Source organism: Brachyistius frenatus, unplaced genomic scaffold, assembly GCF_029030835.1.
Source record: "Brachyistius frenatus isolate BFR_SWC_R1_liver_20210118 unplaced genomic scaffold, ASM2903083v1 Contig_208, whole genome shotgun sequence".
NCBI classification, from domain to species: domain Eukaryota; kingdom Metazoa; phylum Chordata; class Actinopteri; family Embiotocidae; genus Brachyistius; species Brachyistius frenatus.
This window is the reverse complement of record NW_027210807.1, coordinates 536,138-556,660: the sequence shown is the minus strand read 5'-3', so window position 1 is coordinate 556,660 and position 20,523 is coordinate 536,138. Positions and strand designations below refer to the sequence as shown.

The 20,523-nt window shown below is 39.4% G+C and overlaps 1 protein-coding gene across 1 annotated transcript in view; it reads right to left on the bottom strand.

Moving 5' to 3' along the window:
- Window positions 1-19,920, bottom strand: part of pot1 (protection of telomeres 1 homolog) — a 69,681-nt gene extending 49,761 nt beyond the window's left edge. The window contains exons 1-4 of the mRNA XM_069719156.1: window positions 19,850-19,920; window positions 6,593-6,726; window positions 5,032-5,104; window positions 1,846-1,946 (exon numbers count right to left, since the gene is read on the bottom strand). Of these exons, the coding sequence (XP_069575257.1) occupies window positions 1,846-1,946; window positions 5,032-5,104; window positions 6,593-6,726; window positions 19,850-19,913 (372 nt within the window). The 5' untranslated portion in view covers window positions 19,914-19,920. The remainder of the gene's footprint in view (window positions 1-1,845; window positions 1,947-5,031; window positions 5,105-6,592; window positions 6,727-19,849) is intronic.
- Window positions 19,921-20,523: the final 603 nt, after the last annotated feature.

Here is a 20,523-nt window from a genome sequence, read left to right as displayed (position 1 = left end):
TAGGATTAACAAAATTATTTAACTTTTGCTAAATGTCACAATAATGAGAAAGATAATTTCTTAGATAATTGTATATTACTTTCTTTGAGGTCAAAAGTTTACATACACCAAAAGTACTATGTCTTTAAACAACGTGGGCAAGCCCAGATGATGATGTCATGGCTTTTGAAGCTCCTGATAGGTTAACTGACAACATGTGAGTTAATTGAAGGCACACCTGGGGATGTATTTTAAGGCCACACCTCAAACACTCAGCTTCCCTGTTTGAAATCATGGGAAAGTCAAAAGAAATCAGCCAAGAAATCAGGGAGAGAATCGTGGCGCTCCATAAGTCTGGTTCATCCTTGGGTGCAATTTCCAGATGCTTGAAGGTGCCACGTTCATCTGTGCAAACAATTATACGCAAGTATAAACATGGGAATGTCCAGCCATCACACCGCTCAGGAAGGAGACGGGCTCGGTGTCCCAGAGATGAACGTGTTTTGGTCCGACATGTGCAAATCAACCCCAGAACAAAAGCTAAAGACCTTGTGAAGATGATGGCTGAAGCTAGTAAGAAAGTGTCATTATCCACAGTAAAATGAGTCCTGCACCGACATGGGCTGAAAGGCTACTCAGCAAGAAGGAAGCCATTATTCCTAAAGAAACATAAAAAAGCCAGATTACAGTTTGCAAAAAGACACCAAGACAAAGACCTTAACTTCTGGAGACATGTCCTGTGGTCTGATGAAACTAAAGTGGAGCTGTTTGGCCATAATGACCACCGTTACATTTGGAGGAAAAAGGGGGAAGCTTGTAGACCTGAAAACACCATCCCAACTGTGAAGCATGGAGGTGGCAGCATCATGTTGTGGGGCTGTTTTGCTGCAGCAGGAACTGGAGCTCTTCATAAAATAGACGGCATCATGAAGAAAGAACATTACCTGGAAATATTAAGGCAACATCTCAGGACATCAGCCAGGAAGCTAAAACTTGGGCGCAAATGGGTCTTCCAAATGGACAATGACCCGAAGCATACTGCCAAAATAGTTAAAAAGTGGCTTGAGGACAACAAAGTCAATGTCTTGGAGTGGCCATCACAAAGCCCTGACCTGAATCCCATCGAACATTTGTGGGCAGATCTGAAAAGGCGTGTGCGAGCGAGGCGGCCAACAAACCTGACTCAGTTCCACCAGTTCTGTCCGGAGGAATGGGCCAGAATTCCAGCAGAGTACTGTAAGATGCTTGTGGAAGGATACCCAAAACATTTGACCCAAGTCATGCAGTTCAAAGGCAATGCTACTAAATACTAAGGAACTGTATGTAAACTTTTGACCTTGAAGAAAGTAATGAAAAATTCTCTAAAATATTCTCTTTCTCATTATTGTGACATTTAGCAAAAGTTAAATAATAAAGGTAAAGGCCACTATCCGCTTTTTTGTGAGAGAGACATTACAATGAAGTTAGAGTTGTCTGAGGAGTCAAAGAATGTGTGAACTCTGCCAGCTAACAGAGACACCACTTGAGTGACAGAGGGGAGAAGAGGTAACAAAAAATAACTCAAACTGTAAATTACATTCTGCAGTCACACACACCACACATCATTCAGCATGTGAACTTCTTCATCAACACCATATCACAGGATGTGATACATGCTCCATACATCAGGTGTGCATGTGACCCAATATTCATAGTTTAGAAAAATCCCTATCAACACTTTTTCAGTTTTTCAAAGAAACACTGACATTTGAAAATGACACAGTGACTGCTGGAGCTCCATGTGTATTTTATTTTCTGAAGGGAAACTTCTAAAATCAGTGATGACTGTAGTTTAACATCCTACCTTTGATGAATGATCGAACCTACCCCTTGATTGACAGCTTGACTGAAATTCTTGGCCAGCGCTCCGCTGAGGACAACGTTGATGGACATGTTCTGAAAGGAGACGTTCAGCGAAGAGTCTTCTTCTGAAAACCAGATGCAGAACATGTTGGAATGAAGAATCAGCATTCAGATCAGGAAGATGAAACAAAATGTCATACGTGACAGATACGAATTTGTTTTCATGAATGTTACACATTAGTCACAGGGGACAGTCATTAGTCATTATTCAGTTAGGGGACTCAGTATTGGATTTATTTGACAGCTTCTGTGATTAACTTTTACTCCCTCTGGAGTGAAAACAATTTGTCTATTAATTGATTATCAGAAAATGAATTGTCATATTAATTGCCTATATTTTGATAGTTGTCTTTTCAATTGTGGAGAAATACTGATTCTTTGGCGCGTTAGTAAATTGAATATATTTGAGCTTCAGATTGACTGACAATAAATTAGTAACAATAATAATAATAGGTTGTTTTGCCTTTTATAGAAACACTGGGGCTGTCAGCTTTTCAAAAGTGTCAAGTTTCAGCAAATGAGTGGCAGATGAACAGATTTGTTGTCATTATAACAGTATGAACACATAAGATGTCAAATCACTGACAATACAGATGTGGGCCTTGTTCATCCTGCAGCTGGAGACACAGACAAATTGTCAGAGTTGAAATGAATAAAAGGAATGATGTCGCTGCCACAATAGCCCTTCGTGGCCCTTTAATCAGGCTGCTCAGAGATAAGGAATCTACAAGCGAGACAACAATGAGACACACTGGCCTCCATCTGCTCCTACAATCCAGGCAAGCCAGACACACGGACACACAGACACACAGACTGCAGTTTTTATGTGGGTTTTAGGCTCCTGAGTGCATGGTTGGTTTCATAATGTATTTTAAGTACAGTCCAGGCTAAATGTTCACAGCAGAAGCAGGCAGCTGCTGGAATTATGAGCCTGAATTGATTCACAAAATGGAAAAAAATAAATTGTGTAATAAGATATGTATCATGTAGATTTAACAGAGCGCAAAAAACTAAAAATTATTCAAGTTAGCAGAGTGGAGCACCAAGCCACAGCATAGACTAACGTTTTTACAAAAGACCTTTAACCCCTAACATTGGTCAGTAACCTGAAATTTGTATTTCATTATTTTTACACAGGAAGAGGGCAGCAAAGATGTTTTCAAGTTGATGCATTTAACAAGTTAAATAGAAAAGCCCCAAAAGCCAAAAACATGTTTTACCCTCTCTCTTCTTTTTTTCTTTGTTTGATGATGATAAGAATCAGAAGATGCCAACACCTGGTAATAAGCCACATTTCCACTAAATGTCCCAATAACTTTTTGTTTGATGAACTAATATCTATTAACAGAAAAGGTTTCTTCAGCCTTTTTGTTATCGGTGTTTCCACTACAGACCAAAGCTCTTCCAAAATTACTCAAACTAGTGCCAACTATTTGAAAACCCACCATTTTACATTTTTCCGCCTGAAAATAACAAAACAATGATGATCTTAATTTCAAGTAGACCTTCTTAGGGCAGATGGACATCTCAAATTTGCACTTAATCAATTTTTTTCTTTTTTAGATGCCACAATGTGAATCACTCACACATGAATATGGTTTAGCTTGAAATGCCCATATTGAGCCCAGATAAAACAAAACAGGTCCAAACCATGATACCGTCACCACCACAGATAGGATACGTTACTTACATTGAAATGCAGTGTTTTCCCTTCTTACATTTTTTTAATTTTTTTTATTTAAACCAAGAATTTTTATTTTTGTCTCATCTTGATAGGAAACATTTTTCCACTTGTCCACGTGATCTTTGGCAAACTTTCGACAGAGAGCAACATTGTTTTTGGAGAGTAGTGGCTTTCTCTTTGCAACCCTGCCAAGCACACCATTGTTGTTCAGAATTATTTTTCACTGATGGTGGACTCAAACATTAACATTTAAGCCAATGCCAGAGAGGCCTTCAGTTGTTGAGAAGTTACGGTGGGTTCCTTTGTGACCTCGCGGACTGTTACACGCCTTAATCTCGAACTGATCTTTGTTGGTCGACCACTTCTCGGGAGGGGAACATTACTCTTGAATTTCCTCCATTTGTACACAATCTGGTTGTCTTTTTCCTGCCTGCCGAGTTCCTCCAAAATCTCCTTTGTTCGTGCATTATAAACTTTCGCAAACATGTTGTGAAGCTAAGACTTTGTTAAATCCCTGTTCTAAAAATAAAACAGGCCGTCCACACACACCTTATCATTTAATTATAAAAAATAAAATAAAATTGAATTAGATTGATTTGAATTAAATTGACTGAACAAACCCGACCTGTTAGCAGCAAATCCAAAAGGTGTACCAACGTTTGGCAGATATGCAATAATGAATCATCAAATACATGAGTAAGTATAACAGTTTTTCTCTTATTTGGCTGACCGAGTTCTCTCTATACTTTTAGGACTTGATTATGTATTCAGTCATATTTATGAATAATAGAAGAGTCAAACAGGTTTTTCCAAGTGGCCTTTGTAAAATTCCAAATGAAACACTATTGATCCATCATTGCTGAAAGATCCACTGTGAAAGTTCCTGAACCCTCAGACAGTAGTAACCCCAAGCACAGACTTGTTGGGGGTAAAACAATCTCTTTGGAACTCCATTAGATGAGCCTTTTGAGGAAAAGTCTTGTGGTGGAATTGTGAATCTAGATGTTTGGTTGAATGCAAACGTTGGGCATCCCTGGGAAAATGAGCCTTTCTTCAGGTGTTAATGCACTGAACTAAGAAATAGAAGAAGAAAAACCTGAATTATCAAGACCTGCGGTCAAGAATTGCAATTAGGAAGTGTGAGTTGATGACAATTCCAAAAGTGATCAATTCTGAACCCTCTCTAAAATTCAACCCCATGGTTATACTTAACAAACATGGGATCCTCTGCGCAACAGAGAGCAGATCTACTTTGAGTTGCTGCCGACAAAGCAGGGAAAGGTTATTAAAAAAAAATAGAATGCAAATAAAATGCAAGCTCAGGTGAACTGTGGAAGTGAAGTCAAGATAAATAATGATTTCAAACTTGTTTCTAACACAAAGAACACAGAAAGTAGCTGCCTGGACCAAAACCAGGTGCAAACAGCTACCTGTGAAACAGAGAAAAAAAAGAGTTTGAATGTTACCTTGGATGACAGTCTTCAGAATAAAGTTGCCAGTTGATAACGACACCAACGGTCCTTTATGAACCACTTTCCCCTATAAATGGAAAAAACTATTTGAAGAAAAACTGAAAGCTCTGCAACATTTCACTAAGGGCCTGTCAACCAATCAAAGCCCCATCCAAAAAATAAGCAGTGTTGATAAGTGCCTTAGGGAAATGAGCTGCAAGACGCATGGTGATTATTCTGCTGCATTGGTTTTCATAAGTATATTCCAGCATTCTAATCAAGAACATGAAAATAGGCACACATATTTATATATATAAAAAAGAGAAGAGAAGAGAAGAGAAGAGAAGAGAAGAGAAGAGAAGAGAAGAGAAGAGAAGAGAAGAGAAGAGAAGAGAAGAGAAGAGAAGAGAAGAGAAGAGAAGAGAAGAGAAGAGAAGAGAAAGAAGTGTGGTGGATGTGAACAGAAGGAGTTAGCTGCAAGATGAATGCACAGGATGAAAAAAACATGGATATCAGTGCAGGGAAATATCAGACAAACAGAAAAATCATTGGAACTCTAGAGAAAAGGTTTGGCACATGGCGGGTTGCACAAAACATAAATTCCAATTTAAAGTGGGTGTATTAGCATGAAAGCTTCCAAAAACAATGTTACCAAAGCATCAAAACACTGTCTGTTAAAATAGGTGGACTGTAAACAATGCAGCAATAAAAACACTGACACAACATTAAGACTACTAATTTGACCTTAAAGTTTCTGTGCTTCATGATGTACGTGGGATATTGAGAACTGCATAACCATCATGGGAGTGTGCACAGAGACTGTATTGAGCACAGCTAAAGCTGAAACTACCAGAGTTATGGTAATTTTTTTCTAAGGCAGGTTGATTTGAAAAAAAGGCATTGGTTTGTTAGTGGCAGGGTTAAACATAACCAATGTCCCGGGGCAATCCCTCCTCCCCCCCCAAAAAAAGTGCCAATTCCCCCTATGTGAAGCATGAAAGAGGGGGAATTCCCTCCCTAGTTTTAAGAGTGAAATGCAGGCCCCACCACTGATGAAAGGACAATATTGAAATATTGTGACCATACTTAATAAATCATCCCAAAGGTTGAAGAAAGGGTACAAAAAGGTCCACAACTGAAGCAGTGAAAAGTAAGTTGTTACTTTTAGAATATTAAAGAGAATTTTATCTTAGATCTACTGAGGTTACCCATAAGCAAATCAAGAACTAAAAGGAGTCCAATGAAGAGATTTTAGAAAAGGAGTAATGTGAGCTCTTCTTTTTCTGAGGTTAAAACCCTTGGAGCAGTGTTCTGTGTAAGCTGCAACCAATCGTTAGACCTTCTGGATAGACCTGGGAACAAAGTATTGTATTTGTCAAGTCTATGGGTGATAAAAGCATGCCAAGCTTCTCTGCAATTCTGGGAGCAAAGAAAGGTATAACCTTGGCAATGCTCTTTAAATGCTTTCCGAGTTATCTCCCATCCATGTGGCTGGAGAGTAAGATCGGAGTGTAGAGTCTGACAGTAGACTCAATGCAGAGAAAATGAAAAGCCTCTACGATTGCTGTAAACAAACCTTGACGATTCTGTTGGTGGAGTCTGTGCTGGTGCTGATGAGTGAGATGGAGATCCTGGTCAGGTGCGCTGGTACCTGGGTGCCTGGCCCTACGCCCTCCGACAGCACGTGGACGGGCATGACATCAAGTTGACCTCTGAGAGACACAAATCAAAAAATGAGATTCTGTCAGAGATTCAATTCAGTACCAACACAACAAGGTGACAAATAGTTGGAATCCAATCTGCCACCGAGGAAATATCTGAAGACGTTCGGCTCGTGTTCATCTCCTGGACAGCAGTGAATGTCTGTGGTTTTAGGCCTTAATCTCGCATCTAAACGCACAGTTAAACACGACTGCTCACAGACATGGAGCCAACCTGTGATCTCTGCTCCACTCGATCTGTCGTCCACCACAGACGATTCATTACCAGGATAAACCTCTGACAGGAAACACCAGATCCATGTCGACAGCACAGCAGGAGGGTTCAAGTCTGCGAGGCGTTTCAGTGAGAAACCGAGGAAAGTGTTGGCCATGTTCCCAGCTGGTAGCACGTTGCTTCCTGTCAGTGCTCGTTAGTTTGATTTCAGGCAGATTTGACTGCCAAGTCCCTCGATGGTACCTCGCCGACCGAGGACAACGGAGTGGGAACAGCCTGCGAGGCAGACGAGTTGTTCATTCGACCGTACAGTCAGCCACTCAGTCAGGCAGAAAACCCAACCAGGAAAAAAAATAAACGTAAAAAAAATCAAATAAATCTCTCATTGAGACCGAAGGGGAGGAGCCAGAGGCCTGAATTGGAGCAGGATGAGTGACTCATTCATGAGTTCAGAGCGACTCTGTGGTTAACATGCTCACCTACACCTTCATCGGGCCGGGCTCTGGAGCTGCAAGCTCATCTAACAGCTCAGTTCAAACACCAACATCAGCCCGTCATTCGGATTATTGCATAATCTCGTTAGTGGCTATACACAGAGTTTATGGAAAAACTGTTGAGTATCAAAAGGTGATATCATATGTCACATCAGGATGATTCACAAACATAAGGCAGTTTTTAATTGAAATCAAAACACTGTTCATTTGGCTGAGAGAGAGCAAGTTTAGACAAAGCATAAGAATACACCAAATGCAAGTGAATAAAGACAATATTTCAATCTTTCTGACAATCTATGTCATTCACAAAGAAAATGCTGCAAGTAAGTAAACCTAAGTTGTCAAATTTGATATCGAGACAATGGTACATGCTGCTCGCATGCTCGCAGTGCTCCACACCACCAGCGTGTCATCAGTGGTCCAGGGCTGCAGGTGCTACCATCGAATCGGGGAGTTCTTCTTTGATAATAGCCATCAGTGGTGAATACTTGTGTGTGTGTGTGTGTGTGTGCGTGTGCGTGTGTGCGAGGCGTGTGCTGCTCTAATCCGTTAATATGGACGCCAAAATGAAATGACACCACGCGGCAACAGGTAACGCAGGTAGCGTGTCCCAGACATTCAAATACTGAATCTCAGCGAGGAAAAGTATCTGTGAAACCAACAGCTCCCTCAAATCTGCATCTCTACAGCAGTCGCCTCGCCTCTCTGCATTCTGCTGGCAAAAACACGATAAAATCTCGACACCTGGACCTGCAGGTTCTTATCTACACACAGGGCAGCCAGCTGAGATGTAGTGCCCTGCTGCTGGCACGTCAGTCATCCTCAGACTCAGCTGAGAGGTGAACCCCCCACCCCCACACAGAGCAACACCACAGAGCCCACCAGTAGGCTGTAAACGGTTGGCTGATCCCCCACAGTGGGACAGCAGCTGATCCGTGACCAAATGTCAGCCGGGCCACCCCAAGCAGACGGCCGCTTCCCCGTTTCTCCAAGCATCACTGAAACCCACCGCTCAGCTGCTCCGGGACACTCATTAACTCTGAGGGTCAAGTTCATCAAATGTTCATGATGGCAGGAGAGGCTGCGTAGGGACACGGGATCGGTTTCCTAATACGAGCTCACTGCTGAACCGTGGCCACAGCACAACAGTGAGGACTACGGACCACACACACTAAAATATGACTGACTTGTGTCCCCTCAGAGGACAAAGTGGCCTACTGAAGCATGACTAAGCCAAACACTGCATCCCAACCAGCTCGGTAAGTGTAAATCAAAACTATTAATCCATTCAAATTTCATGCATTGATTCATATATTTTATTAAAAAATGTATTCCAAATCTCTGATTGCATCTTTTGTATGTTCAGTATCAATTATTTTGGACTGTCAAAAACAAAAAAAATATTAGAACTCATCAAACAATATTGCTGTTTGTTTTAATATCCATCAAACCAAACTAACTGAAAAGCAATGTTCGAAGCATTTTGGATTTGAAACCATGGATTGAAACATCGAGATGGTACAGCCGTATGCCGACCTTGTAAATTGTAACCAAGGATCTTGGGATAAGTATAAACTGTGGAAAAATCTAAATTGAAAACAAATGTAAAATAGTTTGCAAGATTTCATGATGAATTCCAAATTCATAGGGTACTGTGAGAAATTGTTGATTTAAAGCTCATTGTTTAGCAACTTTAGTTTTGACCCACTCTCCCTGCATCATCTTCGGAAGTCAACTGTTTTCAGCACATTCATTTTGAAATACAACAGTGTTAAAAAACAGTGTTTATCTTTGGTTCAAAGGCTCAAAAAGAGAAACTGTCCTCATATAATATACACTTGGACTCAACCCAAGACAGATAGTCTGGGAGGGATTTTTGACTCAATTTCAAAGCTTATGTGCCACAAAAACAGCACCATGTCAAGAACATGGCTATTTCTCTCTGACCAACACAGAGAGCCTCACGCATGTTTATGAAACTATCAGGTAAGACTAACCAGTTTCTTTCTCGCCTACCAAAGAATACAATACTTCAGCTACAATTAATTTGAAATTTTACAGCGCAAATTACACACATTTTAAAGTCTTTACACTGGTTACCTCTTAAGTTTTGGTATTGATTTTATAATTGTTTTTATTAGTTCGTAAGGCACAACATGGGTTGCTCAGAGCCTATGGTTCCTTTTTTTTTTTTTAGCCGTTCCTCAAAGAAGAACAACATTTCTGGTGACGCTGCCTTTAGCTCTTACGCTCTGAGACATTAGAACAGCCTCCTGAAGGATTATGGAAGAGTTGAAAATACTGAAAGAAGAAAAAACATGAAGACACAAATATAACATTTGTGTTTGTTTTACAAACTAATCAGATATGTGTCATTGGGTGGCACAGTCAGAGGACAAACAAAGTTATGAGCTACCAGAAACAGCTCTGCGCTAAAGCACACTTCCAGACCCGCCATCAATGTGAAAGAAACTAAACTTTTGTATTTAATTGCTGTTTTACAATCTCCAATATTCCAACGTACACTCATTAATTATGGACAGAGGTGAATTTCAACACACAGCTCAGCTTTGCCAGCTGAAGGTTACATTTTCTACAACATAAAACTCCAGCTGACACAGGCGCACACTCCAGCAGTTTCACCTAAGGTAAACATATTTAAAAAAAATAAAAAAAATATTCACACAGCTCAGCAGGTGATTCCAGGGTTTTTTTTATCAGGTCAGAAGCAGCTTGCGAGTGCCGAGCGGAGAGAGTGTGTTGAGGGGGAGCCGCACTGCGGCGCTCAAAGAACCCCCATTTATTAAAAAGGTTTAAAACCACACTTCAGGCAATGAGTCTCGGGCTCTCTGAGGATGGGAGAAGGAAACCACAACAAACAGAAAGACAGACAGACCCGGGGCACATCTGTCCCCATTTTACAATTCCTCTCCAGCGCAGGAAAAAAAAAGCACTACCATCTCTTCCTGCACAGCCATGAGCCCATTACCTGTTTCCAGACCTCTGAATCAGTAAGCATAGTTTAAACGTGATTCAATCAATATTTTGAGAATAAACTAAATCCAAAAGTATAATTACTAGTAGTACTAGTTGTATGCCTCTAACCACTCAGGTTGTGGTTAACATGCATATCTATCCAAACTCGGGTAGATGTTGCTGCAAAGAATCTATAAATTCTGAAATGTGGATGCTTAACAGGCAAATCCAACCCCAAAGATCTATAAAATCACACCAGGGAGTGATAAATGTGAAATATGGTCTCAATCTCACCTACTGCTCCGTTGTAATGTTGAATAATAGAAAGAAAAGAATAATCATCTTTTTTTTTCTAATAGATATTTGTCTGAAAGGTTGTCATGAAATATTGAGTTATGACCATAAACCTGAGGTCAGAGTTACCTTTGACCACCAAATTCTATTCAGTTCATCCAACTAAATGTCAGAACCAAATCTTAAAAAATTCCCTCAGGGCGATCTTGAGATGTACAATTCAAAACAATGATACTGACGGACCCAAGGTCACATTGACCTTTGACCTTCTTTATGGACATGAATGGTCAATATCAGTATATTGCAAATATATATTGAAACTCTACGTTGATTAGTAATAGAGACTTGATGCTGATAGTATCATTGCTTTGTTGGCGTTACAATGAATGTTGACCAGAATCGACTTTAGAAGGAAGTAATATATATATATATATATATATATATATATATATATATATATATATATATATATATATATATATATATATATATATATATATATATATATATGTTTGTTTTTTTTTCTTTCCTTTTCATGTTGTTTTATCTGATTTATCATTAGAGAAGGCTTAGATACAAGATTCAGTTCAGCGGAGGCACTGGAGGAGGCACAATAATACACACCGCCTGTGCAGTGGAGATACGTTTTATCCATGCATCCCCACAAATCTTATCTCCCGACCCCAGGGTTGAAAAAAAAAAAAAAAAAGGTTGAAAAGCTGTATTTTTTGTAAACTGGAGGAGTTCCCTCAGACGAATCCTCCCAGAAGACAGAGCGAGATGAGCCTTTCACCGACAGCACAGATACACGGAGTTCAGTAATAAAAATATCAATGCTGCACACAGAGAAACAGGACTGCAGTAAGCTGTTCATTAAAAATGGGTTTAGTTATACATTTTAAACCCATTAAGGCTGAAAATTGATAATCAAATGTACCAATTCAATTCAACTTTATTTATATAGCACCAAATCACAACATATGTTATTTCATGGCACTTAACACATTAAAGTCCTTACAGCAAGACGTTACAATATTATACAGAGAAACCCAACAATTCAACAATTCCCACAAAATGCCAATACAGGCACAGATACCGTTATTGATAAAAGCCTAAAGATATCGATCCCTAGTCACCACTCAAATGACTTGCAATCACTTCTGGTTGATCAGTAAAACACAACAATAAAATAACTTTCATTTTGATGAGGCCAATTGCATTCACATACATCTCATTCACCAGTTTGAAAAGCGAACCTCTAAAAACGTCTCTTTGGAGCACAGGATCAAAAAAATATGACCGTGATGCAAGTTGCTGTGCTGAAATCCGGTGGTTTAGTAAAGATGACCAGAAGTTGATGAGCTTCTAGGGAAATATCACCCCACTGGAATAATTACGGCCACTAAAATATAATGTCCCTTTTCGGTGAGCTGTCAGAATTTTCTTCCAAACCAGTGATTCCCATACATAGGCACTACTAGGGCAACCCGCCTAAGTAGATCAAAATGACTCCAATTGAAGAGGATCTCCTGGGTTGACTGGTCCTGGTGCAGCACCACGACACGCACGGAGCCCAGAGAAGCCGTAGCCTCCGTTAGTAAGCTTCCTGAGTTTTGTCGCTTGATCAAAATGTGCACCCGAGTCAGACATGCTTTTTGTGAGCGGCGGTCCGGGTGTGTCTGCAATTTCTTTATGCACCTAAAACTTGAGCAGAGAGCGCGCATCGAAGTTTGTGACGATTACTGGGGAACAGAGAAGCAGCGGGGAGCCAAATCCAGTGAGTAGGCGTGGTGGGGAGCGACGATCGTGCTGTTGTGGGCGATTGCTCCGTGAGCGGGAGCGTCTTCATTTTGCAAAGAACCCAGTTGCCAGTTCAGGTTATTTGCACTGAATGTTTTCCCTTCAGTCGAACCCAGAACATCGCAGTAGAGCTCGTTGTGGAGAGTCTAAACCCAGTGGAACGAATTCACAGTGCACAACATTCAGTCCCACGGAAATACGACTCGTTCGCTCAAAACAGTTTGCCCGGCTCATTTCCTCATTGCCGTAGACTTCCTGAAGCATTTTAAGGGTCTCCGTTGCCGATATCCAGAGTTATACACAAAAATTAAAGTGTATCCTGTGATCATGCGCCAGCAGGAGCAGTCTTGGAACTGATCCACCCTCATATATTTTGGGAGTCAGATCTGAAAAGACTGCAACAAGAAACAACATTAAAATAGGGCTTTCGCTCTATCAGTGCCCGGGCCATTATTGTCTGTAAAGAACCGAGGAAAATCAAACAAATCAATTAAAAGAACCCCCCAATTTCTTTCTGTATACTGTTATGACCGGCATGCAGGGAGACAATTGAACAACACAGATGCTGAAGTCCTCGTCCACTCAGTGAACATTGCTGTCTATTAACTGTCTGGTTTAGCAAGCAACCTGAGGGTAATTACACGTGCCTCCAACAATATCAAATCTGAGGAACTGATGAACTGATGAGCGCCACTTGCTCTGAGCATAAACACATTTTAGTGGTGACAGGAAACACTGAAAGAATTGCTGGACTGATCAAATTGGTGCAACAGTATCCGTGGACATCTGTTCCAGCTGAGCAGCTTCAGATATTTATCACACATTACATGTTTCAGTTGTGAGTAGAATAGGGTAATGTAAGTTGTATATCTATTCAATAATATGACAGGTTATTTTGTTGAATGCTACAACAATTCTAAGTAAGTAAAAAAAAGTGGGTCCGATTTTATTTTTTATTTGTTACATGTGTCCAACAAACCCAATATGATAAAAAAATGTTGTCCTCCATTTAAACCTTCCACATTTAATCAATCATTACACAGCGACAGTCAGAAGCTCTGGAATTTTAAATCATTGTTTTGTGCCATGTTATTTCTGCATATTTTCACTGATTTATTACAATACATACTAACAGTGAAGCTCCCTTTGGATTTTTTTTTTATATATGTTTTGTTTTAGATTAAACAAAAATATCTGATAATAACTTTTCAGTGAGTCTGGATAATTTTGTTAATAGGCTCTTGTGGCACAAACTGAGAAAATGCTGAGAGATCTCAGTGTTTCCCGCAGGGTGAGAACGTGCTTGTGGTGGCGGGCGGTGTGATTGATGATTGTGCAGACACTCATGCAGTTTAGAGGGAAAGAGTGTAACCAGTTTACAGATGTCCCCTAAAAGCATGCATATGAAAACTATCGCCAGCTATGCAGCTGTGCACATAGAAGCATCTAGTCACCAATGCAGAGCGACTGAGAAAGATGTTTGGCCACAAATGATTTGTTTGAAAAGAGTGAAATAAGGCGTCGTGATGTAATATTTACCAAAGGCGAAACCGAGGGTTTTTTAACAATCTAAGCAGTCTGATGAAAAGGCAGCTTTGTCAGTTTGTTTACTGCTCCTTTAGTCCATCTTAATATGTCTAATAGCACTGAAGCAGGAAATCGCAAGCAAATTGTCCAAAACATACCCCAGTTGTTGTTGTTTTTTTTGTTTTTTTTTTAACTTGGGAGTATTGTTTTCTCCATTAAAAGTAGAAAGCCCCCATTTCTTCTCACAGCCAGTTTTTCTGTAGCGAACCTTTTTTCCCCCAATAACAGTAGTAGACTGAGGTGCATCTCAATGTCATCATTCTGTAATTCAGTAAATAAAAATAAATTTAAGTGTTGGTGAATTAAAGTGAATTAAAAAGGGTTAAATAATTTTATGGTAAAACCATCACTGTATTTAATTCAGTTTCAGTGACTCATCAATTATGGATTTTTGATTATGAATGTGGCCAAATTCAGGTTAAGAAAATTGTTTTAAATTTGCATCCCTCGTTCAAGACAGTATTTTGTAATTTCCTAGACACATTTTTATATATTTTTCTAAAATTGATCTAAAAAAAAAAATTAAAAAAAATAACAATGAATTGCTCACGTATTCAAAATAAATCAATGGAGAAAATTCAGAAATTATTAGTATAAATTGCCATGTCAAAAAATCAAGTGAGACAGCAGAATATGTGAATTAATCTGCCCTGCAAAACATCAACCAATCAGGATAGAGCAAGGCGTGGGGGAAAACATGCATGTCAGATGAGAGTGATGGCTGTTTTCTGATGCTGCCTTGTAGGGTTGTTTTTTTTCTCATCTCTGATAAACAGCGACTGTTTGTCAAAATCACTAACTGTCCTCTCTTCGTTCAGCCAATGCCCGGAGCATTTGCCAACACAAAATCCTTATTTGCCCCACATTTGTATAATCTTTGTTTCTTTCACTTTTTGGTGAGAAAGAAGAAGAGAGTTTCAACAGAAGCCCCAAAAAAAGAAAATAATAAATAAAATGGGTTATCAGAATCGATGGAGTGGGAGGAGTAAATTGTATGTACAGTGGAGGGGGCTCTCTTGAGTTGCTGAATGAATTAGTATCTAACATACACTGACATTATTTATGATTCTGTGCCATTTTGAGATCAATATGAAGCAAATTAGTAGCATTGATCATGTTAAGTCGTGCGTAAACAGTCAGATTTCCTTGTCTTGTTTCTTATACTGGAGCTGCATTCAGGTCAGATAAGTGCCCCGAGGGGCATGGCATTTCAGAAATACTGTGGAAACTGCCTCAGTTGGATCCACAGCATGATCTGACATACTAAAGTGCAATTGTATGAATACCTGCAGCACATTATGTTTGTTTCATTGGTTTTTGTGTAGAACTGAGCTGTGTGGGTATTTCAGCCTCTTGCTGTGCAGACTCCCCTCGTTGCTCTGCCAGCCCCTTCACTGGGAAACCAGCAAGAGTCTAGATTCGCCTTTTCTTTTTTTTCTTTTTTTTTTTTTTTTTTAGTCCCACCAACAAGTGTTGTGGGACAAGTAAAAAAAAAAAAAAAAAAAAAATGTGGCGGGTGACCTCTTTAATGCAGCAGCCACCAAGGCAAAAAAGGGAAAAATACCAAGGTGCAACAGCAACATGAAAGTAAAATGTGCTCAAACTCTCATACGGCTGTCCAGCAGGAGGTCGCCTGGGTCACATATTGTATGATCTATCCCTCAGCGAGCGGCTGCCACTTCAAAAGCATTGAGGGAGTGTGCTACTTTAAACTCACTGAGGCGGGTGGAGAGGTGGAGACAGGATGAGTAAGTTCATAAATATTGGTCTGCAGCTCCAAGCAGGAGGAGCAGTGAGGAGTAAAATCCAGGAGCTGAAGGATCGGCGAGACAAAACCTGAGTAGTCATATCAGGTAACTGAGAAAATAGGTCAGTGAACTGCCTTTACTTTTTCCCCTGATATAATCATCAATGCAATTACTAGATCATGGATTAATGTATCTCCTTACACTAACTAGGAGGTATTTTCTGCGTGATAAAACACTCCTGCTCATCTTTCACGAAGCCAAAACAAGCCGAATGTTCATAAAAAAATCCCTTCCTCTAAATCCATTTCATTTTTGCTTCTGGAATTAAAAACCCTCTGTCCATTTCACTTGCTTCACTGCAAAAATCTGACTGCAATTTGAAGAACAGATAAAAACCAAAGTTTAGTTGTTTTTTTTTACTGCTGTTATACCACTTAGATTTAGTTTGAATAATATTGAAATAATTGAATAAATATACAGTGAACCCTCGTTTTTCGTGGGGGTTACGTTCCAAATAGAAACCGTGATAGGCGAAATCCGTGAAGTAGTAACCTTTATTTTACAATTGAAATAGATAGAACTAGTAGCCACCATTAAATATATCTACGTTACATATAGTCGTAATGTGATTTCAATGCACGATGCAAATCCGTGAAGCAGCGAGACCGTGAAAGGTGAACCGCGTTATAGCGAGGGTTCACTGTACATCACTAGTAGCCACCAGTTGCCTGTGTTCCAGATACCGCTTTCCACCACCACCACCCCCCAACAAACAAAGAAAACAAACAAAGTCCTTGAGTCCTGAAATGACAATATTTTACCCAATACTTTACCCTGGATGCTGATAGACGTTGGTTGTAAATCTCTTTCCTCTCTGAACATGATTACACAAGGTGATTAAAGCATAGACCAGCCAGCAGTGGCCCTGTGCAACCCTCATTAGCTCACTTAATCTCACAATATCATAATTGGATGTAATATAACCTGATGACAGTGGCAAGTGAAACAAGTGAAAGCATGCACCGCAGTTAAAACCTAAATACTTTTCTTTTTTTTTTTTTTTTTTTAAAAACACCATGCTACGCTTGACAAAGTCTGTTGCTGAAGCGCCATAATAATCAGTGACAGCGCACCTTGACGCAGATGAAAACGTAATCGATGACAGTGCAGTCGCATAATATTGTTTGTGCAGAGAAAAAGGGAAAAAAAAAATCACAATAGTCAAAATTTGTACTTTTATTTTTTTTGGGCGCACACTCGCTTTTTAATTCAATTTTTTTACAGAAATGTAGAGCACAGTGCTGTTAAGCTCTGCTTATTAAATTACATTGGCTTATGTCTTATCTTTAAAGAATTGGGTTATTCTCTATTAATGCTCATGTCCTGTTAGTGTGCCCTACGTCACTGACTTCGAGCACCAAGTCAAGATGAGAGATCGAGGCAATGACATACAGACAAGACAACATTAAGAAAAAATTAACTAGACTACAGTATTTTATGCAAAACAATTAAATTCCTATTATGCAGATTGAAGAGTAATGTTTTAATTATTCTGAAATATGATTTAAAATGTATAATTTTTAGTTTCAGTAAACTATATCATATTTAAAATAACAAATTGCACATCACAAACAAATTGATGGTTGAAGTAATGGGAGTTAGTTATGGAAAAAAGGACAGAAAAGAACAAATAACTGGAAGAAAGAATGAGCTGATGGATGTAAACAGAAACCCAGTGGGTGATATGAGTCAAACAGAAAACAAATAGCTCATTAGTCAAATCACATATTAATATATATGGGTGATTCTTTTTTCATATAATTTTTGTTCAGTAAATGTCAATTGTTGTTTTTTTTTGCTTGCATTGGTGCTTCATCTCAGCTACAACAACTCCTTCCCAAACACTGAAGTGTTATGTACAAGTTCAACACCAAAGACCTGTGATGTTTGGGGCATTTTCATTTAAGTCACAAAGCACTGGGCAATGCAATGATACAGTGTAAAAGTGTAAAAAAGAGATACTCTATTGGTTCTTCTATAGATTCCAAAATGGCCCGGACAGAAATTGCTGGTACACCTAGAAAAGAGTATAAATAATTGGATTACAGCGATATTTCTTGAATTAGTATCTTGCATATCCTGAATGCAGCCAAAAGTCAACAGGTCTTAATAAATAGATAAAAGTAGTCGCCGTCCTGTTTGATATAAGTGTGGGCACCACACTGAGCATGGACCAGAGAATGCAAAGTAGAGAGTTGACTCATATCAGAAAGAGAAATATGGACAAGCATGTCAAAGGTGAAAGTTCCATCTCCAAGCAGCTTGATGTTTCCAAGACTACAGTTGCAAACATAAAGACGAATCCAGGGGCAGTGGGATGGTAGCCAACCTCACTGCTGCAGCCGCAAAAGGGAAAATCGACCCCATATTTGACAGAAGGATGGTTTAAATGATGAAAGAGTCATGGAAAACTTCCAAAGAGATGCAAGCTGAACTCCAAGGTCAGGATGAATCAGTGTTTGTGTTTGATCGCACCCCGAGTTGCTTTTTGAACAACAGTGGGCTCCATGGAAGACAAACCAGGAGGACTTCACCGTTGAAATAGAAACATAAAAAAACACTGGAATTTGCTCAAATACATATTGATGAGCCACGATGCTTCTGTAAGAATGTCCTCTGGACATATGAGATAAAACTGGAGCTTTTAGGCAAAGAAAAGAATGCCACTGTGAAAAAAAGAGTAAGCTTGGTTCTGTTTTAGAGCGGCTTTGCTGCATTTGGCACCGTGTGCCTTGAATCCATGTTGAGCACAATAACATTTCAAGACAATCTGCAGCAAAACGTGCTCCTCTGTCAGAAAGCTCTGTCTCAGTCACAGATCATTGGTCCTCCAACATGATGATCACCCAAAACACACGGCTAAGATCTTCCAAGAATGGCTAAGAACAAAAACATTGGACTGGTTCTGAAGTCACGTTTTTGTGAGCACCGATCTAAATCCTATTAAACATCTATGACAGAGTTGAAACATGCAGTCTGGACAAGATGCCTTCAAACCTCAGACAACTGAAGCCGTTTGATTTCAGAGTGGAGCAAAACTTCCTGTTGACAGTCTCACTGAGTGCCATAAGCCAGGAGAAGAGATAGAAATACCATTCAAATCAGTATATGCCAATAAAACAAGTGTGGACCACATTCAAGTAGCATCTGAAGTACAATAGCAACTCTGATGATCCACCTGTCACCCTACGTGTCACGCTGTCTAAGTGGGAGCAGTAAACAACCAGCGTAAACAGTGACAACATAACACGTTTTACGTGTTCCTCTCCATCTGGGCCGACGCAGTTGTTGTCCAGTTACTTAAGATATACAACAAGGTTCAGATCAAGTTACAGGACGTGCACTAGCTTATTAGCAACGTGGCTAACACTAAAACGAGAGCATGTTAGCCTAGCCTCCAGTTTAGCATGGTTTAGCAACCCATAACTGTTTTAGTGTCTGTTTATTGAGAATGATTATATTTCCCACTAAGAGTTGAAGTAAGATAAGTGGTAAGTAAGTAAGTAAACGAGGGAACGTATCGGCAAGCGAAATATATCATGTCCAGTCATTACAGGAATGTTAAGCCGAACTCCATTGCAAAATCCTTCGGTTTAAAATTGACTGACTTTCGGCAACAATATATTGAAGCCAAAACAAACTGTATATATTAATATTAATATATTGATTCTGTTGGTCATTTCGGCAAACATAAGTACGCACAACGCAGTACGTTAACTTGTCGGTGAGCAATGAAAAACACAACATGGGGGTTGTTTGTTATTTGTTTGGACCTGGCCACACACGCTCTGTGGAGGAGGAAGTCAGACTGCCACAACATTGCCGATGAACAAACTTCTACAAACAAATGAACATAGTTTTTCATAGATGTAAAAAAATCCAATAGAGATGAGAAGGAAGCGCAGCATTCAACGCTAGAAACAAAAGAGGAAAACTTACGGCTGCAGGAGTTTCTTTTCCCTCGCTTGGTTTCGAACTGCCAAGCTGTTGCAGTGGAGCGCATGCGTATGAGGAGACAGCAGTTACTGCTCGATTTTTTTTTTACTTTTTTTTTACTTTTTTTTTTTTTTTACTTTATTTAAATCAAATTCGGCAACTACAAAAAAAAAAAATTATTCGGAAGAAAGAAAACATTATAACCTAAACTGTATTATTTTTTAAACACAAATCAGTAGAAACAACAGGACATAAATAAATAAAAGAACAGCAACAACAACAATAGTTAAATAAAATAAAAAATAAAAAAAAACTCAGTAGAAACAACAGAAAATAAATAAATAAAAGGACAGCTTGTTCTGTCTCCAAATCTACTCTCATTAAATATTAATTATGTGATTCAGAGTCCTTTTCATCTATCCAACTTTGAAAAGATTCCTAAAAGGATCTAGGAAGCAAAAAACGAATATTCTAAAGTTGCAATATCAGAGTCACAAAAGAGAGTCTCAGTTACTGTATGAAACACTTGTGCACATTTGGTGGATCCCTCGGAGGACAGACAGACAGAGTGTTACACTCACCCAAGCAGAATGGTCGGAGTCACCAGTGGAGGTTAAACAATGCCATGTAATTTGATCATTGACGTAGCCCATTAATTTGGAAGAATGATGTAATGT